This window comes from Fringilla coelebs (genome assembly GCF_963513975.1).
Source record: "Fringilla coelebs genome assembly, chromosome: 11".
NCBI classification, from domain to species: Eukaryota; Metazoa; Chordata; class Aves; order Passeriformes; family Fringillidae; genus Fringilla; species Fringilla coelebs.
This window is the reverse complement of record NC_140037.1, coordinates 12,489,355-12,515,303: the sequence shown is the minus strand read 5'-3', so window position 1 is coordinate 12,515,303 and position 25,949 is coordinate 12,489,355. Positions and strand designations below refer to the sequence as shown.

Genomic DNA, 25,949 nt, shown 5'->3' with positions numbered 1-25,949 from the left:
TGAACACAGGCTTTGCTTTCAGCTTTTCCTTAAGGATAAATACTTTGTCAATTTTCAGCTACTGTAAAATCCATACTGCTGAGGTTACTGCTGATACCCTCCTTCTGAGACAGTGGGGTCTGTTACAGTTCTAACAAGAGCAATTGCTATTGAATGTACATTTTTTATCTCTAAATACAACAGAAAGCCTCTTTTTCTCCTAAATATTCTAAATATTTAGTTCTAAATATTTAGTCAGGCAAAGTTATTATTAAAGGCAAATACTGTAGCTTTTGTGGCATCTCTGGTATTATAATGTCTGCTATTCTATGACAATTTCAAAATTTTTCTTATGTCCACTCAAACACAGATTCAAAGAGGAATGAGGAATGCAACATGATGACTGAGATGAGGAGTTCATCTTAAGTCAAATACCTGTTTTTTGCAAGCATCTAATGCTAAATAATTTGGGGAAAAGAACATTACAGACTAACACTTCCATCAGTATACACTGTCATACACACGTCAGCATGTGCTTTTTAATCTCTTTTATGCTGCTGTTCCAAGAGGATGCATGCAGGTTTCCTAGAACCTGGCAATTAGAACAGATTCAGCTCCATGCGTAAGCGGCCTGAGAGCAACGATTTCTGTGGCCTCACTGTACAAAGGCTTTGGGAGGTCTGTGCAGGACACTCACTCTGAAAGTAAACCAAGTTTGGGGGAAGACGAATGTCTCTACAAGCTAAATGAAGCAGCTTGTTCTGGGACTGCAATTTTGTGCATTTTGTTTCTGGAAGTGTACATCAGACTGCTAACTTCCACACTGGAACACCCCTTTCCAGAGTCAATGGACTGATCTATCAGGCAGATGCTGCAAATGAGACCTCAGGACAGCCTTGCTCAAACACCTTCCTTGATGGAGTCTTAGACATCAAGACACCTATGCAGACCACTCTGAGTGTCTCTGTGGACAAAACCACAACTTTATTCCATTTGCACGGCTCAGACTCTTGAGGTGACAACAGTTTTATCAAAAAGTGCCTTTTGAATCCATGCATACCCATGTGTACAGAGTGCAAACCAGTGACAGCTACACTAATACATGCAGATCATTTGAACAGTGTTACTTCAGCTACAGATGTTCATTTTCATGAAAGATATCCGACATTCTTACCTCCCAATCCATGTAGTCACACACATCTTCAAAGTTAGTGAGTAGAGACACTGAGCAGAAAAGCCGTGGCAGCTCATCCCTCGTCATTGGGGGGAAACGACTATCTTTAAGGGCACTGTTGAAGACAAAACAGAATTTCAAAGGATTTTTTTTTTTTTTAAATTTCAAGGATATAATCTGAAGAGTATAAAGGAGAAAAAAAAATCCTGATGAAATGATGACCAGTTTGATTATCCAGTCACCAGTGTAACATACACTCTGATCAATATTTCCAGCTTTTTCCTTAGACATTTGTTTTGGTTCTTGGCTGGCCAATCAGATGATGTTCTGAGGGTCATTCCTTCCTGAGCTGGTTTTGCTACTGTGACAATCTCATTATTACAGAAGCAGAAAGCTTTTGAAAAAAAGTTACAAAAGCAATAGCTCTTCCACTTGCAACTTGTAAACCCCTTTCAAAAAGGATTAAACTTCTCAACACAAAGTGAAGGGGAAAGTTCTATAGCCTGCAGTGACCAAACAATACAGTAATCAAATTGTAGAATTTAATTATTCAGTGAAAAAAAAAAATCCAAATAAGAGGAATATTCTCTAAAAAAGACTAATATTCATGCTTACTAGAAAAGGTGAATTTAAAAAGGTGAAAACATCCAAGGGCTCTACAGACCTGTAAACCTAGAGGACTTGAGGAAGTTCTGCAAAGCAGATGTCATGATTAGTAACAGGGAAGCTTGCAAACAGCTAATCCATGGATGACATGGATACCATTCCACAGACAAACACACCTACAGGGGTAAAACCCACACCGAGGGAGCTACCTGCGCACGGCCAGCACGCCTGCAAACACACAGCAAGCAACACGTGAGTAAGAACACTTGTAAAACCTACTTGCATAAGTTTAGTTAAGAACCAGTTAAATTGGCAAAGGGAAGGTTAATGTGAGGATGGCATCTCAATTTTTTATTCTCTTAAGCTTTGAAATATGATGTGAATAAAAACATGCCCATCTCCAACAGAAGCAGCGATCTGCTAACTGAGCTTTTGGAGGAGTAAAGAGAATTTAAGAGACTTACTGAAATACTACCAAGCTCTTCACATCTCATGGCTTCATCTAACAATTAGATTGTTCTTAATCATTTTACTTGGCCTAGAGCCAGTGGCTGCCCCTTAGCTGATATAATCACAGCCATGGCCCAGGTGTTAGAATAATGGCTGCAGGCTTTGCACCAGAATTCACCGTTTTTTATAAAGAGCAACTGAACTTCATTACATCAGAGCACATAAGGACACGGAAGGAAAAAAACTACAACATGTAAAGTTTAATTAAAGGAAATCATCACATGTATAACCAGAAATAGTTTCCCATCAAGAACTAATACCATAAACTGAAGAGTTAAAATAGAACCTACGTAATTCTGGGGTGGGGGGAAGGCAAATTTTTTGTTGCAGATGTTACAAAACACAACATAGTATTGAAACTCAGACTCCAAAGTCCTTTTCTACACAGACCTGTGAAGAACAGGGGACACTAAAGAGATTTAAAGCATAAGGGCTATGATATTTAATTAATGACTTCCACTGAAGATGTATCAAAAGCAGGTAATGCTGATGGGATTTTCCAGGCTAGCTTTGAAACCAGGCAGAGTCACCATCCTCTGCTCTCTGGTATTCAGAGCAACATCAGAGATAACTCCTATAGCCACAGCATACCAACAACATCCCAAAATACCAATAACCTAACTCAGCTTTCAAATCCCCCCACATGGTGGTGAAAATAAATAAACATACAAATGTCAAGGGAGGACACTCAAAACACAGGGACAGCTCAAACCAAAAGTCTATCTAGGTTTTAAGTCTATCTACTAGTAAGTCCTGACCAACAGCAGTTAGCAAAATGACTGAGTACAAGAACATGGTCCCAGCAAACATCCAGGGGTACATTCCTAGAAAACTCTCCAGGAATCCAGTTATTTATAGCTTAGGTATTTTGAGTCAGAGATGGGATTACTGTACTTTAAAACTCTTCTGAATTTTATTTTGTAAGTTCATGTATACACACTTATAACATTTTACCCCCCTATTTAATAAAAAAATATTATTGGAACCCCTAATCCTCTTCATATACATTGCTACTACAGGTTTGCTTATTTACAGATGGCTCATTTCCCTGAGTTCTCCTGCATCTCTGTCACATAAGCAATCTATGTGAACACTCTAGTGAGAAGCACCCAGACAGACAAGCATTATTTTATCAACAAACAACAAATTCAGTTATCCCCACACAACAACTGTATGCACAGATACTGCTAATATTACTTTAAGTCTGTTTCTTGAAATTTATCCCTCTTACCAAGCAAAACATTTCCCATATTGCAAGAATTTAAAACCTTCAAAAGATTTTTTTTTCTTTTTTTGCACAACTTGGTACTAGGAGTTTGTCTTTGAATTCCAATTCCTACAGCTGCCAAAATCTACTGTAAATTTCAACTTTCTGAGGCAAAGGTTGTCTGTGTGCTGTGGGTATAAGCCTGATCCCTACAAAGGTAGCAGTAGAAGTCTCCAGCAAATTCCCACTCACTGAAGATCTGCTGCATTGGCATTGCTAGATGATAAACCATCTGTAATTTAATATTCTTCAAGTTGTGCAGAAACAAACCCCATCCCATGTTCATGTAAGCCATATGTCACAGAACCACAGAATATCCTAAGTTGGAAGGGACACACCAGGATCATCAACTCCTGGCTCTGTGCAGGACACCCCAGCTCAGCTACCCCACCTAAATGCTGAGCTAATAATTTGAAACATGATGACTGAAATAATGACATATTTAAATATTGATAAAAAGCTGAGATATGAAACCTTCAGATGAACAGTGGGAGCAGGAAGGCACACAAAGGTGAAAAAGCCTTGGGCACACAGAGGCAGCCAAGTGGTTCATTTCCAAAGAAAGCAGTGCCATGCAGTGACCAGCACATGCTGAGCAGCAAGCTCAGCTGGCCTACTCCATTCTTCAGCAATGACACTGGCACAAACACCTTGTCTTCACATAACCACCTCATGAGAACTAAAATATTGCTATCAAATGATAGAGCGATTTCAATTATAACTAACTCCTGCTGAACTGCCAGGTGCTATTCCATCTGTACAGCATGCTGGAAAATTTCTTCTCAACACCTCCACAGCTACAGACACTGGTGCACAGATCCTGTCTCAGAACTCCTGCTGCTGGAGGTAAGTGAGAAGCCCGGCAGAGTACGACCAGAGATTTGAGTAACAGCCTCTGACACCACTGTGACCACTCTACACAGATATTGCTGTGATTTTAATCCTCCCTGGCCTGTCTTCAGACCCTTTCCATCTTTCAAAATAGCTTTTGTCTCTGTTGTTTCGTAAGTAAAACCTAAATTTACCTGGAGAAACTTGTGTTGACAATCAGGAGCTGGAATTAAAATCTACTGAAGGGAAATGCCAACAAGAGAGCATATACTGATTACCTACACATGAAATACTGTCTCCTAACAAAATTCATGAAACAAAAATTTTATCAGGTGCCAGCTTTAGAAAAACTACCTTAAAACTTTGTAACCTTTTCCTAACGAGTTTGGACATCGCACACGACTTTAAAAACCAAGATCTGTTTTATCATGCTCTATATTACAGCTAGAACACCAGTCATCTTCTCAATCATTCCATTAGTGCTACCATGGTCCAAACTCTACAGCAAGTTCCAGATAGCTTTGCAAAGCCTAAAAGCACACCAGCTTTGTAAAAATCTCTTCACAGATGAAGTGCTTTCATTTTTGCATTTCCCAATGCCTGGCTAGCAGGAGACATATGGCATTAGAGATGCTTCCCTTCAGAACTCAGCCATTATCCTTGAGTTTAAACTTCATCTCTGTGGGTAGGGAAGAAATCACCATCTCTGACTATTCTGATGGGACCAGTGGAACAAGTGGATGGTGCCCAGTGGTTCCTCAAGGGCAGCTTCCACGTTATACAAGTCTCAGCTCTCAATGCTTGACAGACTGGCATCACTCTCAGAAGTGTCAGCAGATGTAAACACTTAGTCAGCAAGGGGAAAAAAAAAAAATCCTTGCATGAACTTTTACTTTTGCCATTCTAGTTGGGGCAGGAAAGAGAAACAGTTTCTACAAGCAGCAGTTTAGCCCTTATCATCTAACTCACACGCTCCACAAACATCTATAGATGGAAATTCAGACCTGGGTCTCCCCTGACACGTCACTGCACTTGCCATGTGCCTCTTCATAACCAACTCCCAGCAAGCAGAAAACAAGACAAGGCAATGCTTGCTTTCCTCAAAAGCTTGTCACTGGTCTGAACTCAGAATAAAAACGTCACTATGTAACTGTGGGTCAGCAACACTCTTATCTGGCACAGGAGAACCTGTACGTGTCTGTACTTTTGCAGCCTTAGAATTTGATTTTACAGTTTTGTTCAATGCTGTATTTTTCTGTCAATTCTTCTGCTAGAAAAATTAATGAAATCTGGCATATTAAATGCCACATTTTAAAAATATTAACTCCACAATTTTTATGTTAAATTTAGAATTAAGGAAGGGTAAGTGGAAATAATCAGCAAAAGAAGTTGGAAAAATTAGGTGGCATTCAAAACTACTTGTAAAGAAAAAGCCCAATAATTGTAAAAGCATTTCCTAGGCCATCTGTTCTTTATTCCTTCATGCCCAGAAATAGATTACATATATTGCTGCTGACTAAATGGAAGTACATAGTACTGAAGAATTGAAAAGATGTAGTGCCAAGCAAGAGGAATTCTAGTGGCCAATAAAAGGGCATTTGTTTTTCAACACAGAGTCTGCTCCATGTAAAAAGTCAGAATTGAATCCTGTTCAAGGAAAACTATTTTTAGATACTAAATGCATGCACACATATGCATGGACTTTCTAGTTAAATATTTATGCAGTCCTGGCTGTCCTAAGATCAAGTAATTGCCAGTTAGGAAAAAAGCCAAAACAAAGTGTTACTCAACTATCAGTTTTTCTTCAGCTGAGCCATACTACACAAATCTCAGCTTTTCTTCAAATGAAGTTTATTTGGCTATAGGAAATGTTTATCAGTAATTTCATTTTCCAAGGAACATTCCTCTTTGTATACGGGATATAGAAAAGCTTGCAAACACTTAAAAGACACTGAAAATATAAAAAGAAAAGGGAATTGTTTGAGAGTTACTCAGAAATTTTGAGTAACTGACAAACAGCAAGATGATTTGAAAAAAATTATATTCCTTACATATTTATGTTCCTTAAGACTACATCTTGTTTTCTGAAAATATCACTAGAGAAGCTCTATGAACAACCTGATAGTATGTGCAGGTGAACCAAAATGAAATACAGTATTGCGTTCTCCATCCATAATTCCTGTAGGCTATAAAAATGCCTTAAAAAGAAAAGTCAGCTTCAGTCTTTGAGAACCTAGGGCTCTTACATGTGATGTGGCAAATGGGTAACAAGCAGTAGAACACACATTAGGGAAATAAGTAGTAGTGGAGTTTAATTACTCTGTTTAGAAATGCCAGAAAATCCTTGTGATTGAATTAAAGAAGTTTGAACTTTAAAGAAGTTTGATAGCATATAAGCATCAAAAATAGTAAAGAAGAACTTTTGATGCAGATGAATGGTGGCATGAAATGAACTGAATTCCTCGTGTTTCACTCATTGTTATTTAACAACAAACATTAACAGTGAAATTTCCCACTAAAGCTTCTTTTTGGGGATAGTTACATCTACAGACCTATCCTGGACAGAGTTTAGATAAAACTGGATACAGTCCTGTACATTGCTGGAAATTACTTTGAAGGTTTAAACATGACACAGGAGGAGGAGATGCAAAGGAAGCTGTCAAACACTGGGCATGATGTAAGTAATACTCACTTTTATAGGAAGTGTGAATGAGGCAGAGACATTAAGTGACTCATGCAATTTAGGAGGCTTACACTGAGTCAGTGACAGAACTGAGAACAGAATCCGAGATCCCTGATTCCTAAAAATCCACTTTTTGTGACAGCCTCTCTTTCAGTCTGCTCTACCTATCCTGTATAAATGTAGTTCTCAAAAGCTTAATCAAACAGAACTGATAAACTTAAAAATTAATTTTCCATTACTTTTTTAGTTTACTCTATAGTAATAAATTTTCTCTTAACCAGTTTCTGATATTGAACACAGTTAAACCAAAACAACTTTATGGCACCTAAACAATTCTTCAAATATCATCAGTACACATATGAAAAGTAGACTAAAGATCTTATTTTACAAACTATTATCCTCTTCTGATAAACAGTACCTTGGCACTGCTTTCAGATGGTAGGGAAAAGGTACCCTTCTTTTAATCCTACCAGCTCTTTATTTACCTCAATAAGTGTAACCATGAGATTTTGCAACTTTTTCACTGAGCCAACTAAGCTTAGCAGAATTACATTTGAAGATGTATTTAACAAAGAAATGGCCCTTTGTCAATGAATTCAGCCCAAAGGGCTGAGATATTGCACTTCAGTTAATTCAAAACCTCCTTAAATTAATAAGTGGCAAACTCACTGGGTTTTAGGGAACAGTGAAGAAAAGACAACAGCAAGAGACACTTGGTGCCAGGGTTTCAGAACAAGGAAAAAAGACAGTATTTACTGTTCCACTGTGGGGTTACTGAGCAGTGAAGTTAGTTCAGATTTCTACTTTTTCATTCAGTAACTTCAAGAGGAAGAAATTAAGGAACACTTAAGCAGACCACCAGTATTTTCCTAATGAAAATCAGCTCTCATAGCTCGGTTTGGCAGAGACCAGAGAAAACTAACAGCTTCCAAGTCACGACATGCAATTAATTTTTAAGCCAGAAAAGCAGGGCAGAGTGTGCTCTACTGCAGAAAGTAAAAATTATTATGAATACAATCCTCCTAGCTGTCAGCATAAGCCATCAGACAGCCCAACACAACTACAGGTCAGCCTTCTACTGACTTTTATTTATGACCAACAGAATTTTGCCAATTTAAATGGAGATTTCAAGGAGTAATTTAAACACAACATCAAATCACTTGAATGCAAGCAAAAAGCATTTATTTATAATGTTGCTCTTTTTTTGGGTCAGACTGGAAAAATTTCCAGGAAACAAAACAACTGTGAATGACGTGTCTTTCCTGAACCCTCCCTTACATTTGGGAGACAGAATGGGAAAGAACAACATTTATACTTCCTGCACATTATGTTGCTAAGTGGCAGTCAGAGGATAAAAAAAGAAATATACACTTGTTGTGTGGCACAGAAGTACATCTCTGCAGTTCTCAGCTGATTTTATCATCACAGTGCAGCAGGTAACAGCAACAGCATTCCAGATGGGACAAATAAAATACTGATCTGGCATTCTAGCTCTTGAAACAATTTATTTTTTTACTCCACAGAAGTGAAGTATGCCAGAAAGACTCTCTTCTCCCAATCTGTCTGAAATCAGACATGTAACTTAAGAGGAAGAAGGAAAACCTGCTGCTCTATTTTAGAGAGTTATTTTAGCTTTGAAAAAATATCATTCCTTTTAAGACAAATCAGAGCATTATATATAAAGTAAGCATTTAGAAAAGCTCATCAGAAAATGCAGCCTACGTTGGCTACATAAGACAATTAAGTCTCTATTTTAGACAGCCAGCAGCTCCAAAAATAAGCCGTCTGTACGTTCTCCTTATTTAATGGCTTCAAGAGTATTTTTATGTACACACATATATTGTGGAAACCATACCCACAATTAAAAATCAAGCCATACTGGTATTGCTGGTAAGCTTCTGGGCCCTTGTTTTTCCATAAAAAAGTCCATAATTGTATAAATCAAAAGAAGCCTTTACAGAATATTTCTAGGCATACTTAAAATTTCCAGACAAATCCTTATTTGGTTTCTTATTCTGGCTACAGATCCACTCCAGAGCACACAGAAGGACTGACTTGCTCTGAGATGCTGCTCAAGGACTCTACAGTCACTGTGAGTACCTGTTAAGACACAGAGCTAATGTGCACCTGCCCAGTGGCCATGGGCTGAAACTCCTGGGGGTTTCACTACTGCTGGTTCTTCAGCTGGGTCTGTCAGCCTTGGGTACATAGAAGAGGAAAACTCCAACTCCTCACTGACTCACCATTACAAAATTTCTTTTAAGAAAAGCAAGCTCACAAGCATGAAGCTCTAAAAACCAACACTCCCATAAATTCAGGGCTTTTTAGCAGAATGAAACAAATATGTTTTTCTACTGCTCTGACAATTATCCAGAGAAATAATCTATCATGCTGGATTCTTCCAAACAAACCTAGTTCATCATTATGCCATGATGATGTTACACTGTGTGGAGACGATGCCTGAATTAAATTCTCTTTCTTTTTGCCATAAAGTATCAGGGAAACAACAAAGGCTTGTATGGATAGGTTCTTAAAGTTTAGGAGAATTCTGTGTGCCTGCTGTTAAGGACTTCAAGTGGAAAAGTATGATCACAAAAGTCTCAGCACTTGCAACCTGCTCCCATCAAAAGGTTCAGTTAAAACTAAGAAGATCCACAAAGTGACATTGTAGGTTCCTGATTACATTCATAAGAGTCAAGTTTCTATGGCTTTAACCTCCTGTTTCCTGAAACCAGAAATCTTACACTTTAGTGCTTCTGTGGTTCTAAAGGACTTCCTGGCCTTTCAAAAGGCCAAATAAGGTAAAGACTCCATTTTTCTCACAGTTTTAGTCCTACAGGGGATGAGGTATCATTTTGCATTACTATACAATATACCCTATTACACCAGGAAAAAAATCAAAATCTTCAATTACGTTAACTTCAAGACACAGCAAAGCTTCAGTAACAGCTCAGAGCTACACCCTGACAGAGGTGTGCTAAATCCAAAATCTTCCCATCACACAGGGCAGTGAGAGGGGCAGCTTGGAGCCCAGAGCAGTTACTGTGTACTTGCCCAGGTGCAGGTGGAGAGCTGCAAATGCTTGCTCCATCCACTCCATCCTGCAGAAACACAACGAGGCAGTTTTGCCCCACAGCTGCCTGCACTGGGAATTGCCCAGCACACATCTCACACATCTCCTGACTACAAGAGAACATCAGGTGAGCAGCTCTACACAAGACATTCTTCACTGGGGGCAGCTTCTTTCCTGCCTTTTCCTGTATTGTTTATGGATATTCTTTTCTGCCTTTTCCTGTATTTCTGTATTGTCCCTCACCTGTCCCTGCATCATACATCCTGCTGGGATAAATGACAATGGAATTCTTGTGTCATAAACACTCAGGAAGCTGAAAGGTGTCAATTGCCACAGAAATGTCTTGGTTTGCTACATAAAAACTAAATCCACAGCACTTAAAACCTTCTCCCAGCATAACGCAGTAGGGTTGTCACAGTGATTCCAGACGCGTGTTTAAAAACTGAGCAACAAAACTGACCAGGGTTTGGTGTGTAGGTTTTTGTTTGGTGAATACATGATAACAGACTAGTCAGAAAACCTTAATTGAGCTCCAACTGGACTAAATTATAATGTCACTAAAAGGCTTTCCAGCAGATGGCAAAGTTTAGATAATGAACAAAAATGAACTGCTCAATTACACTTAGAACCACGCAGCTTGAGCAACACTAAGCACTCAAATCTCTAGGAACATTAAAAGAAATCTCTAGAATTCTTTACATCTCCAGCACATCTCTCCATATTGACCTAGGATCATTATTTTACCCCAAAACAGATACTGAAGTCAAGACAAAAATCTTTGAGGCCACATAATATCTGAGTTCAACTCTCATTTAAGCAATTCAAAAAATATTGCTCCCCCTCTAAAGCTGCATTCAAGCTGTAATTTTATAAAAGAACAAATTAATGAAGTATTTTTAATTTATTATGAACTTTGAAAATACCTCATCTTAAGTACATACAGAAAAACATTTAAATGTGTCAGCAATGCAGTTATATATAAATACAGGAAGATAATGTAAACATTTACATCTTCAAATTCCTGCAGTTTGTAAAAAAGAGGGTCTTTTTTGATTCTGCTGCTGAGATTCTAGAACAAAGGAGTACTTCATTTTCTCAACATTTCTCCTGTCACCAGAAACACTGTATTTTTATATAAAGATATGCTAGTTGAATCTTTATTGCTCAGTTTCAGTACTGTTTGCCACAAACACTGAAACTGTTTTTCAATCAGGACTTCAAAATCACAGTGATGGACAAATTAAATATATACAATCAGGTTAAATATGAGGAAAGCAAAAGGTATGGTAGATTATGCAGTAAATCAGTTCAGAAGGACAAATACTGCAGAATCACAGAATAGCTCTGGAAGAGACCATAACAATCATTTAATTCCAACCCCCTGTTGTGGGCAGAGACACCTTCCACCAGACCAGGTTGCTCAATCATATTTTCTTACATGAAGTGTTGCAGTAAATGGTTCATAGAAAAAGCTTAAGACAAGAAAATAGGCTGAAATATGAAGGCATTAGCAAATATAGTCTGAGAAAAAGTGACAGGATCCAGCCCTGAAATTCTTCAACAAACACATAAACTGAGAATAACCCAAGGTCCACATTGCCTTAGAGACTGGAATATGACCACTCAAAATGCAGAACACAGAATAATATCCTGGCTTGTTTCCCAAGATGTGTTCCATCAGTATCACAACTCAACTTGGATTATGTTCAAACCAACTGATTCTTAGCTAAACACAATCTCTTACACATCCTGCAAGTACATCTGCAGAGGGATGCAGATCTGAGTGCTGTCACTGTAGAGGATGATAAATGAGCTCATAGCATCTTACTAATTTTGTGTTTGTATAAATACAGTAAAATATAGGCACAAGATGAGTCCCTTGTGGCACATCACATGCAACAAGACCTCAGGGAAAGAAATGGTCCCTCCTTACCTCATGAGACTTTTGGTTTCTAGGCACTTGCTCTTGCTATCATGAGACTATTCTAGAATGCAGCCATCAGAACTGCTGCATCAACAGAATTTAATTCCTGTTTAAGGCAACAAAAAAGGCTTTTTTCTGTTCACTTTGTACGTGCGCAGGTTTTTATTTCATACATGAATCTCATTAGCTCAAGCTATGATCAAGCTATGAACAGAGTATGTTTTAGATACATAAACACACCCTATATATCTGGAAGCTTTGCATCCTGCATTTCCTTCCCTCTACCTTCCACACACAAAAGAAGTTGTCTGTAAGCCATCTTCTTATTCTCCTTTTAGCAACTCTGCCACTTCTCTCTCACTCATGAGAGTGGGTCACGATTTCATCCTTTTATTTCCTTCAGATTCCTGTCACAATTCCGTCTACTTGGGGTGGCACGTTCTGTACCACCTGCAACCTACTCAGCTTACAGAACTGCCTGGATGGGGCACTCACAAAACCCTCTTACCACCTAAGGTCAAGATGCCCAAGCAACAGAATGCTTGCAAGCTCAGATAAACAGTACATTCAGTTCCAAGTCTGCCAGCTGCCACTCTGTATATTTTTTTCACTCTAAACCAGGTTTTGAGTAGCAAATAAAAACAGCTGAAGTGGAATGAAAAAGAAGTTCTGAAATAAAGGCAAAGGTCCAGGTTAGGCTACATCTGTCTGTAGCCTCAGAAACTTAACTCAAGTATTTAAGGAATGCATTTAAATCACATTTCGTTAGAGAAAATACAGGCCAAATTCTTCTGCCTTGAAGGTATTAGTGTTTTGCCATTCACTGCAGTAAAGCCTAAACCAGGAAAGGATTGTTCTGTCCATGTGTCTATTCCGTTTTTAACTATCACGACCATCTTGCATTGCCACACATGTTTAACTACTGGACTTGTACCAAAGACCAGCTGAAGCCCAACTACTCAATGTTAAATGAGGATACAGTGGGGACACAAAATATTGGTTTAGTCATAATCATGCCATTAGAGATGCAATTCAACACATCTGTCTAAAGTGGCTAATATTTAAATGGAAATAGATTATCACCTTTTTAAAAAGTGACTCATGAAATGTTTCACCTCCTGAATGTCAGGAATGCTTTAGTCAAACACAGACTTGTGAAATCATAAGCAACAGCACATGAAAATTCACATTGGGGGGGGAAACAAAAAAAAAAGAACATGCATTGTAGACTTCCACAAACCTGAAGAGGGTTTTCTGAGCAACAAACCAGAAAGCCACCCTTTCAGTGATTGAAAAAGCTGAGCACACAAAGAGGGGTGGCTCTGGCAAACGAGGCTGCATGCGGTGCAGAGACCTCCACAGACAAAGCACAGCTGCTGCTCTTTGCAATGAGGGATTAGCAGTCTAGGTCAAAGGAAAAAAGCCTCTCTGTAGCTAAGTGAGCAAACTGCAGAATGCATCCTCAGCACAGATGAGAAAGGGCCAGCTAACCAGCTTGCAAATCGTGCAGAAGTTTCTGGAACAGAAACAAAACCAGCATCAATTTCTTGACAGAGCATGTAAAATATTTCTGGTGAAAAGCAGTGATGCCCTGCTGTAGAACAAAGTTTACAATGACCTCTCAATTACTTTAAAATTACATTTCTCCTTTTCCTTCTTTGTGTTCACTTATATAACAAGCATTTTTCTTCATAGCCAAACGAACACATTACATGTGGGGCTTTAACAACAATACCTGGAAGTAACTGGCCTAGAGATAACACAGGCAGCTCTTCTAACTAATTCAATAAGAACTGGAGCTATTAAATGCATACACATATGTACACAGAACATTTTTTTTCCATACAGACATATCTCTTTCAACATTTGTACAATTGAGTCATATAGTATTTTGGCTTTACATTGACACTTCAGTTAAATGGCATATAAGCCAATATAAGCCAATATTTGAAGAAATACTTGCTTAACCTTTTATTACATACTAGATTTTTATTCTACATTATTCACTTTACCAACATTAAATGAAAGAAATTAAGAATCTCCTGAAGTAAGAAATACCATTTGGATGTATCAGTGTGAATGTATTTCTAACCTGGCTTTTATTTATCAATAAGGCACTGAGAATGTTACTCACAATTAGGCTGGTATCTAAAAGATCAAATTAATTGCATGTTACAAGAAGTTTGACACCTATTTCAGTTTGTGGTATTATAGAATTTATACAATCACGTGAACTAGAAGTACCAGAAAGCTGTACTGTTCAAATAAAACCCAGGAGCTTTTCTTCTTTTCCTCTGTAAAATCAGAACTAAGGGAATTCCAATGAACTAAAAAATACAGTAAAAATAAAAAGTCACCATTCTTTGCTGATAAAAGTTTGCAATACCCGATTTCATATACAGACTTAAACCACAACTGTTAGTAATTGCCAGGATCACAAAGGGCTCTTTCACTGAAGCTGGGGTTGCAGCTTCTGACAGATGAGAAGTTCCCAGGAGCTATACCCAAGCTCAGCAGAGCACTTAACATCTGCACTAGTTCCCCAAGTTCTTGTGGGAGTTATTTATATACTGTACTTCTCCAACCTGAGAGACTGCTTGCCTGACAACTGACCCTTTAATGCAAGTAATCTGCACTAAGAAATAAAGATTATAGCATTGCACTGGAACAGGGAACCTAAATTTAAGCATGTGAGCTGACACTTTGTAGCCTACGTATTATATTTACGACACAGGCACATGTCACCATTCCCCCACAGAAAATCTCCTTGCCTGAAGAACTGAGTGTTACCAGTCCTACAGAAATTTGTACTGATGGCCAAAAAAAGCTCTTCTCCACCATGATCAAAAGCTATTCTCCACATGTAAATTATAACTATATTTAGAAAAGTTTTAATTAAAAGTCTTGAAAACTCAAAAGAATCTTTGAGATTAGAAATATTTTTTGGTTATACAACAAATATTCCTAGGTAATGGTTTATTTACATACTTTCACAGCATTTGATGCTTTGTGAACTGCATCAACACACAGTTATTTACAGAGCTAAAAAAATAAAGAAAGTACATTCGGCTTGTTTCTAAAATAAAGGCTATCACAAATATACACTCATTTAGAATGTATATAGCACTCCATACATTTTTCTAAAGAGTACAGTTGAAAATGGCAGAATTTGAAAAGTGCATCTGTAATTCAAAGAAAAGAGACAAACACGGAGTGCTTCTGTTCCTAATATTATATTTTTAAATTAATGTTAGATAAGAAGAACCTGGTTATTTTCAGGTAAATATATATACTCCCTACAATGAACTGGAGATGAATTGGAGTAAAACTCCAGTCACTTGTAAACTCTGAAGTTCAAGAAGTCTTTCAAGACTTTCCTGAGTGTTGTTTCTCCCTCCCCACTCTGTGGTCACTTGCTCACAAATACACACATGATATAAGCTGAAATAGTGCAGCAATGGGCCTCTAAGACTTTAGGACTACCTCAGAAATGTGCTTAACTTCAGATGTCTTCAGACATTCTTCAGCATTTATATGGCTGCCTGTAGACTTCCAAGCAGTGGACAGGCAATTTCTTCTTCTTCCAAGAGCTTTTCCACCATCTTAACTGCACAGCTCTTGTAAAGACTTAACTTTTTTCTTCCTGGTGTCAACAGGAACAAATTTTAGAAACAGGTATCTGTCAGTACTATTTAAAAATTCCAGAAAACAGTTTACAAGAGCATTCTAACTCTCATTACTCTGATCTATGGAAAATGGTAAAAAACAATTTCAAAAGCTTCAACACCTTTGTGTCAAAGTGAACAGGGTTAACAAGGGCTTTTGGAGCCCAACTCCCCACACCCAGTTTGTGCTATTTCTTTTTTATAATCTTAAAAGGAAGCATCAGAAAACACCTAAATGGAGGAGGTGCTGACAGACTGAAAACTTTAATAGAGACTCCTTTCCCACAGTGCCTCCCACACAAAGCTGCAGAGTTTAAAGATTTTAACAGCTTGTAAGCATGAGACAATTCTTTTTCCTGTGACCTTGCCTAATCTCTGCTAACTGGTATTGAAACATCAGATTTCAGTAAAAAACAGTTCCTTGAGCCCAAGTGTACTTCTACTGGGCAAGCTATGTAATTTACCACAGCTGCGCCCCAATTCTCAGAGTCTTCCTTGGGATGTCTCATATTTATTACATATAACCACTGGCCAGTCTGTGCAGTGGGATGTTTCACTACCCTCACAAGAAAGTTGTGGAAAACATCCCTTGCTCTATATTAAAAATTAACACCTGCTGAGCTGAGAAGAGACAAACTCACCCACAAGCAGGTAACTTCTATAACAACTTTTTCCATTCTGTCCTGTTTCCAAATAGACAAATCATTTCTTTCCAACATTAGTGCTCTGAGACACACCCCACCTATGCCTCTGCCTGCTGGGAGCACAGTCCTATCTCGGTTTCTGCAGCACTGGCCTATAGCTCAGCACACCTTTGTAGCACTTCAGAAATAACTAAGTCACCAAGAGTCTCAAAAGAAAGCAAATGTCATTATAAAAGATTGTTAGGCAATGTTTTGATGATGTTCCCCTTAAGTCTACCATATAAAGAGATTAAAAAATTGACTAAAACCCATGAAAGTACCAAACAACTACCTGTAGTAGTAAAGTAAGTTATGGCAATATAGAGCTTTCCTAGGAAAGCCAGGGTGGCCAGTCCCCCTATCTCCACCCTCCCTCCCAAAGACTTCTGTCAAGCAGTATCCAAAGACAAATAAATATCTGACTTAGAACCAAACTAGTGTTTCAACTCAACAATAACTCTGTCTTTGAACCTACAGGGCATGCATCACTTTTTTCACATAATAGGAGACTGTGTGGGAAGAACATGAAATGCAAGATCATCATGGGAAAGACTGGAGTCACAAATGACACGGCTCCTCCCTGAAACCCATCTGGAAAGTCTGAGTAATTCCTGGGTAGCACCAGTTCAATCAAATTCCAGCAACATCTGATTTATTCCCAATACCACAAGTTACATTAACTAATGAAAGTTATCTTGCTTGAGCATGTCTAAGCATGCATTTTATAAAAGTACATTTTTAAAAATAACTCCCAATTTTTAACGCATGTCTTTTAAATAAGAAGATGAAATAAGTATTTCAAATATGGCCATTTCCTTAGTTACACCAAATTCAACTGCTGACAGTAAGTTTATGACAGTAAGTTTAAGTCTCAGCAAAACGCCCTCTGAACTTCATTGAGCCATTTTATACAGATACAGCAATTTTGTAGTAATTTTTAATTATAAAATTTACTTTTCCTTGATTTTCAGATACCTTTCATAAACAGTCAACTCCAAGAGTAAGTTCACTCTACAAAACACAGTAATGCACTCTCCTGTGCCAAAGCGTTCATATTCTATAATTCAGTTTTCCCAGCAAAACAGTAAAATGGTCATCAATATTTGATAACCCTGGTTCTATTGAAAAAGCTTTGGGAGAGCATCATTATGCTCTCCTCCTTTCATAAAGATAATAATCTAAGGACTGACTGTCCTTCCATTTGTGGCATTTTCCTTTGCTTTCTTTCAAGCAGTGTTGCTAAGGAAACAGACTCATCTACCATTAGGTCCAAGGGTCTAGCAAGGTTTTTCTCAGGAATAATAGAGCAACAATTACAAAGCCAGGGTTTTTAGTTTTGTTTTGATTGTTTGTTTTTAAATAAATAAAAAAATTAAGGCAGAATGACTACATTCTCAACACATGCAATATGCAAAAAACATGTATTCCCTAGGGCATGCTTCTCTCTTCTAAACAAGATTTTCCTTCCTAACAAAATAAGGAGAAGCATTTAACCCATCATTAAAACAAAAATTTGGGGTTTTTTTTCCACTTAAAGTGCCAGTATGGTGTTTAGCTTTGCCCTTGGAGAGAAGGCAGCAAACAGCTCTGTTAAACAACAGATCCCTGCAGTAACAACCTGGCACTGTGTGCACAAAATCATTACAGACCTATTTACTGAACTGACTCACACAGAGTAACTACGTCTGGCTCAATAAATTCAGATTTATATACTTCATTTGGACTTTCTGTTATTGTGGGTTTGCATCACAAACCATTTTACTAATAAACATATATTTCACTAGAACAGATCTTAGGATTTACCCAAATTAAAGTGCTTGTTATTTGTAAAGTCAGTGTCTATAAGGAGACTCAAAGCAACTAGCTTTTATTGGCTTGGATAAAATTTAGAACTATGAACAGCTACAAGTTTCAGTAAAATCTCATCTATATACAGATGATATGGCAGACAAATCCATGAGCCAGTACAAAATATTTATATATTAAAATAATTTTGCCTCAGTTTCAACAGAGGTAATCAGTAAATACTTCAAGATCACAGTGCTAATACCTTAATTTATATTTTAACAAAAGCATTTTTGAAGACAAAAAGGAGTTCTAAGATACAACATTATTAATACCTCTGGAGGGCAACAACGTCATAAAAATACACATATCTATATACATCTTCTAATTTTTAAAGTGAAGTTGAATGCTAACTTCCTTAATATACTTCAGCCCAGTTCTGACTCAGAACACATATGTGCTATATATTATATGCTATATATGAATATACATGCGTATATAATAAATGTGTTCAGTACTTAGGTATTTCCAAATGTCTTTCAAACACAGCTTGGGCTCAAACATCTCTCTTTTGGTAAGATATTCTAGTGATATGAAATTGCTACAAAGTGATGAGAATAAACCCCTCCCTCTGCTGCTGCCTGGCAGGTGAGCAGAACCTGCCTTACACTGGGCACTGGGTGACGCCCATGTCACAGCAACATTGTCAACCACCAACCCAGGGGGTGCCCAAATTAGCAGAACAGCAGTCCTGCAACCTCTTCAGCATTCCTGAACTCTCCTTAGGCCAGGGAGCCCCCCTCCTTGGTCTGAGGGAAAAGCACTCAGTACACCCTCTTATGTGTCAGTTTGGCACCCCACTTCCTACCTCCCCAGGAATGTAGGATGCTCTGAAATCACCCCTACAGAACCTTGTAATGCAGTAAGGGAATATGATGGAGTAACTGAGAGTTGCTTATACTGGAGATGTGTAGCCTGGAGAAGAAGAGGCTCAGGGGAGACCTTACTGCTCCCTACCCGCAAGGGGGCTGAGCAGCTGGGGTCAGCCTCTTTTTCTAAACAGCAAGTGACCGGACATGAAAAAATGGCCTCGAGCTGCACCAGGCATCATTTAGACTGGCTATTAGGAAGCATTTTTTCACCAAAAAGGTTGTCAAGTATTGAAACAGGCTGCCCAAACAAGTGGTGGAGTCCCCAACCCTAAAGGGATTTAGAAGCCACATAGACTTGGCACTTGGAGACATGTTGGAGTGAGTGGTGGCTTGGTAGTGCTGAGTTAATGGCTGGACTTGATGACCTTGAAGGTGTTTTCCAATGTAAACAATTCTATGATTCAATGTGACAGATGAATACCTGAGGAGTCCCAGCTGACAGCAAGTAGGGCATTTTTGTTCTTAAAACTTAGTGGATTTTATAGGTTGAACCCCCCCAAAAAATTTTACCCTTCATGACTGCAACTTGCTGTTAAGTGGGAGGTGGGAGTTTCTCATTCCAGAGGGTTATTGCCACCGGCTTCTCACATGCTCTGTGGCACAGAGTGGTTGTCTGTTCACTCAACTGGACACAGAACCATTTCAGCACATATGGCCCTAAGCATTCTCACTTGGAGATCTGTGCCCTCTACCTCACCTACGGCAACCCTGAGAACTCAGAGGAGGCTAGCAGGCACCTGCTTTTCACAGACAGATACACATGGAAAGGAAGCTCCCTGACTTTAAAAACAACACTAAACATAGAAGAACAGCATAACCCTGGTGAGTTCAGGCTGTCATGAACCTACACTGCTCTCTGCAGAGTTTAATTACAAGTGTGATAATGTAAGCTTCATCTCACAATTATCAGGCACTTTTCCACTGATGGCCATCAGACAGTGTATTAACAGAATTTTAAAAAGTCAACTTTCAGCAGTGGTATACTATAAATCAACGCCAAAAGTAAGACAGCCTGCAACGTATTATCCGTGGGCAACACAGAAGCAACAATATCCTCTGAAATATTACATGAGATGTTATTTGCACAAATTAATTCAACCTATGACTTCTGTCAACAATGAAGGCCACAACAACTGTCAAAAACATGTAATTCCCCCAACTCTGCAGTTCAAAAAATTGCAGTCAGATGAATGAGTATGCTTTGCCCTGGATCAATGGTAATGACTACCTACACCCACAGCAACACTGCTTGGCAGTAAAGCTTTTGGGAAGTTAGCACTGACCTGTGGGACTGATTACAGGGTTAGAGTAGTAAACTCAACTAAATACATGAAGGAAGTTGCCCTGTCTGTACAAAAACTTGTCACTACTCTTTAGCAAGTACAGCCAGCATCAATCTTAATATGATCAGTTATTAAATATTTTTCAATTTCACCCCTTAAATTAGCTTGCTGTACTGCTATTTTACAGTTGGATGGTAAAATCTGGAACAGGAAGAAAGGGTTAGTGTTTTGACAGAGAGAGCAGGCAGTATTGCAGCAACAAGGACTGACTTTTGAAATTGCTGACAGGGACAGAGCAGTACTTGACACCAGCAGCAGCCAAATCCTCATATGGAATGTACACCCAAATTCAGTTATGAGAAAGCTGGGTTGTAGGTTCCATTTCCTCCCATCTTGTGCTTCTCATCCCCAGTTTCTCTTTGTTTTCTTTTGTTGATCAGCCACATCTAAGCTGACTGTCAGCAGTCCTATTTCCCTCAGGTGGAGTGATAAGTAGAACACACAACAAAAAAACGGATTACATCACGCAGTCAGTGGAGACAGGTCTATGCTAGTTAAAGGAAGGTGGCTTAAACCCAGTTTTCATCCATTAGGTTAATACACTTAAGCCTTGGGGTCCTCCAATGTCTCTTTACTACTTTCTTCTGGGACAGCAGACTCTGCCATGTAACATCTCCCCTCACCTGCCTGTTCTCTACTACCTTCCTCCCCAGATACATATTCTAGCCTTGATGGGCTAAAACAACAGAGAGTTAAAAATTTATGCACCTATGCTTTTACATCTAATAGGCATAAAATATTACATAAAATTCTATGAAATAGATTAAAGACTAAAACTAAAATAAAGAACTGAAACTATTTTGTTCAATATCTCAAGTTTATAAAAGCGGGAGTTTAAAACTTCAGTACCAAAACCTAAGTCTTACTGCCGTACAGAATACATGAAAAAGTAATTTATCAACCTGTTATGAAATTCTGTGGTAACCTGCTTCCAAGTTCAGAGTATTTTCTTGAAGGAGCTGTAAAACATAAGGTATTTTTCATAATCTGGATTGGTTTATTTTTATGCATTCAGGTGGGAGAGTCAATTTAACACTTTCAGTCAAAAGGACTATTTTAGCCACAGTAAAATTTCTTCATTCTAAAATGTAATATTCAACACTGCAGAACATTTGGACATGGTTTACTCCTAGTAAAATGAAATACAAATCACCAAATCTGAATCTCTCTCTCCATAAAGTTCTGTAGAAGAGCTTAATAATACACATCCTTTCCCCTGTGTTTCACTGATATAACTGCAGAGAAAATTGAATTTAACATGTAGATTTTATAAGGAATGCAGTAATAGTTTTTTTAACTATGGGTATTCTCATCCCTCCTCAGAACTTAGGCAGATGCATCCAATTAACGATGAATCATTCCACATAAATTTCCTGTTTAGAACATACTGGCAATATCAGCACAACAACCTACAGAGCTCAAAATGGTCACAGATCACCATCATTTTTGGTTCCACACCCAAAAAAGTGAAGGGTGAGGGTGTCCCAAGAAACAAATTGTTCACTCCAGATTCCTAGATGAACTATCATTATGCTCCTTCAAAGGAACTACACCACTGTATGCAGACAGAGATGTGTATGCTACACATTGGATATGATATACAGCCAGAGATCACTAGAAATAACAAAATTTATTTACTGTGATCCGAGGGACTATTCAGCATATTTGCAAGAAAATTATGTGTGAAGGGAATTGTGGATATTTTGATTGCTAAGCACCAGGGCATTTAAAAACAGCTGTTCTTTTGTGCCCTTTTACTGACTGAAAGCTGGGCCACAATTACACAGAAGGTACTGAAAAGAGTAAAAATTAATTAATTAGACAAACAACCTGGTTCTGTTTATCCCCGCTGTATCTTCAAAATAACTGAAGGAAAATGCCTCCCTTTTGAAAAGTGTCAAAGGAAAATAAAGTCTGTCATCTGACTGCACTGTCAACTGAAAGTTTTGGTCAAGTTCCACTTTCTGCAGTAGAACCTATTCTTATTCTACCTACTTTGTTGATTAATTTCTGCCTTTCCTGAATAAGTTTTTCCCTTTCAGGCATTGCCATGTCTTCTGCAGCAGCCTATTGCCCAGATACTGCTGGAGCAAGCCACAATGTCCTGGTTTCTAATCCCTCCTAGGGAGGCCTGTCGAGCTCCAAACTCTCAAAGCCCATGGACATTTCAATGGTGTTTCTTTTATTCCTCAAATGCTCTCCTCTGGAAGCCCCACAGTTGAAAAAACTGACCACAAGAAGGAAACTAATAAACTAATCACAGGTAACCCTCTCTTTCTTTTTTTATATAATGACTGATAGAAGGGAACACTTTTTTTTGTACATTCTCATATGAACTCTACATTTCAGTGATCATATTTGAACTTTGGTTGTTATTTAAAAAAAATAAAGCAACCTGGAAACATTTTAGGTACCATAAGCATAAAAAAGATTTACCATAAAAGGTAACAAAATCCAATGTGCACTAAATGTTGTATTTTATTTTAAAGCAACTTATGTGCTTCTGAAGATATTTTTAAAAAATAGGCTGGTATGTAGTTCCATTTTTCTCATCTTGAAAATTATTGATCTGTCCTCTAAATAGCCTAGTATAAACTTCCACAGCATGGGGCCATCCTGTAAATACTGCATTGAAATTATTTCAGTTCCCTTTAATTTTCATCACTTTTCATGTATTTTGACTTCAGCTTTTACAGAATGCAGTCAGGAATCATATGACCAGTTTTAAAGGTTTTTAAGTGTACTGCCCTGTCTGATTTGTGAGAATGGAAAAACCTATGAGGAACAAAAACTATTTTCTTGAGCTATCACCTTATTCCTTTCCTCAGGGGGAAATTTTCTGTACAAGCTCACTGTTCTTGATCAGGCACTGTAAAGCATACACCTAAATGAAACACTCTGCAGTACAGGGGGAAAGTTGGCTTTCATTCAGTTTGGCTCACTAATGGTTAAGATTTTAAGCTTTTTAACCCTCAACAAAGAAATTGCTTTGAATTTATTAAAAGGTTCTTCTCACTGACCATTTTGAATGCTGAGGTTTTAAAGGACACAAGCAGAAACATTCCAGAGTGCATAATAAATAAATTGAAAACAAAGGTGACTAGGTCTTTCAGAAGTTTGTAAGGGCTCCAGGAAATGAGCAGTTATCTTCTTCAAGCTCAGCAGAGAAGCATGAAATGATCTTCAGGTTGCAACTAACTAGGGAGACATGTAAGAAAGAACATCTCCCATTCTAATATTATTTAATGCCAGAATGGACAAGGCATTTTAACAGCAAAGAGGAAGATCCTGTAATGGACAAAAGCCTCAAATCTAAAGTGATCTGGAAGCACTAATTATTTTTAGTGACAACAATTTTAGAGGTCTACACATGCCAGAATGCAGTTTCTATTTTAAAGCACAATAAAGTCTACTGTAGCTGAAAGGAACAAAATTCCATTGATTCTTTAGAGAATAAACTTAAGAAAACTCTTAGAAAAACAAGTAGAAAGCTTGCTACTAGCTCTAGTGATAAACTTATTAGTTTTCACTCTATGCAAAGAAAATGGAACAATATTAAGGTGAATGAATTTAGGTGTAGATCAAAACATGAAGATTATGCTGCCAGGGAGTGAAGGATTATCATTACTTACCTCCCTCATCCAGAAGCTTCCCACTCAGGGGCTGGGATGTATCTGAAGAGTAACATGTAATGGAAATTTGTAGCATTAAATTAACTGCAGCTGATTGGAAGCACCTGATGGAGAAGAGGTGAGAATACCTGCTGTTTTAGAGGTGTGAATAGGATAATCCCCAAATCTGACTTTCTGGTCTTCTGGCCTGACATTAACTACTAAGGTTAAAATTTGTCTGAACACAGGAAAAATACCATAATAATCAGTTACAATAAGCTACTGGAGAGTAGTTTACAGACCAATAAAATGAGAATAGGCTCAACTTATGGTTTTTAACTGCAGGCATGGCCTCATGACACCAGCAGTCAAATATCCAGACAATACTCTCAGCATCAAACGGAGACACAGGTTTTCATTGACCCATACAGTGACACAGCCAAAAAACCCAAAACAAACCAAAGCACACCTATCATCTCCTTAACAGACTAGTTAAATATGTAAGTCAAGGCTACAGAAAACAAATTCTTACCTAGTAAGTGTGTACTCCCTGAGTCCTGAATGCAGGTTCATGGCAGAAAAAGTACCTATGCATCCTCGCAATCGCTTATCTCGACCGATCTTCCACGTTACAAACAGTGGGCTGTGGTAGGGAGGAAAAGAGAGACGTGATCACAGGAGCAATTTTGACAGTTGGTGTGAAATTTCAGGAACAGTGCCCTTCCATTTCAGGCAACAGGGGGCAAATCTCTAAATGACTGTATCTGAACAGGACATAGCAGTGGGAAATGTCTTTTGTGATTCTTTTGACTGTTCTAGAAACATTGTTCGTGTGATATAATAGAAAATAAGATTACTGGAATAGTTTAGGGACAGAATGAAACTGCTTGGCAACAGATCCAATACGCTCAGTGTACCTTACCCATTAACCATCTCCTGTGAATGGGAAAAGCCTCACCTTAGATATCTGTATATAATAAACCCTTTATGGAAGAGAAAAATACCCCTGCCACACTAGCCATCCATCCTCCTGAACACAAATACTTTGGTCCTAATACTGCTGGCTAGAAAGAGAAATCTTTAGAAGACAACAAAATTTAGGAACACCCTCTAAAGTTAACTACTAGAGGAAAGGATATTTTCTCCATGAATCCCAAGCTAGCATTTAGAAATATCAAAAATGACCCAAAGTAGAGCAAAGTAGACCCAGAATAGGTTGCACACATGACCACGATAGCTTCAAAGAAATACTAATAACAAACCAATTCATACACTAAATTAATCAGAAAGAGGAGAACCATACAGTCTTGGGGACCAAACCTTTCCTTTCAGTTCTAGAGAACTGCATTAATCAATACACAAGCAAGAGAAAACTGCACTAATTTGAATTTCTCAAGGGAGTGCACATGGCATCTGGATACCAACCCTCACAAAGATTTCTAATACTGAGATGAACACAGATGTTTCAAGAAGAAAAGCATGTAAAATTTACTCTTTTTCTAGAAAGGTGAAAAATCAAAGTACATTACATAGAGAATAGTGCACTGTATTATATGAGATCAGTCACTGCACCACTGGACAGCGTAGGATGGGTGAAACTGTCCGGGGGGCCATACATAGGGATGGGTACACTTTGGGACTCTCAAGAAACAGCCCATATCGCTTTTCTCCTTCCATGTCATCTCCTTTGTCTGATGTGGCACAAGATACTTGTCCTGCGATGGCAGAAAAGGATATGCCTCGGTCTGCAGCACTAACACAGCAGCATCCAGTCCTCTCCTAACTTGCTAAAACCTGTTATCACCTGCTGGTACAGCAACTTCCTCCTTACTTGACGGAGCTGGACAAGTTCCCTTCTTTCAATGACAATGAATAAAAGAGGA

At 38.3% G+C, this 25,949-nt stretch overlaps 1 protein-coding gene across 1 annotated transcript in view; it reads right to left on the bottom strand.

Moving 5' to 3' along the window:
- The window catches only part of AMMECR1 (AMMECR nuclear protein 1), a gene marked incomplete at its 5' end in the record, with an annotated part of 96,273 nt that overhangs the window by 15,002 nt on the left and 55,322 nt on the right, over window positions 1–25,949 (bottom strand). Inside the window, 2 exons of the mRNA XM_084213032.1 lie at window positions 1,154–1,268; window positions 24,599–24,709. Of these exons, the coding sequence (XP_084069158.1) occupies window positions 1,154–1,268; window positions 24,599–24,709 (226 nt within the window). The remainder of the gene's footprint in view (window positions 1–1,153; window positions 1,269–24,598; window positions 24,710–25,949) is intronic.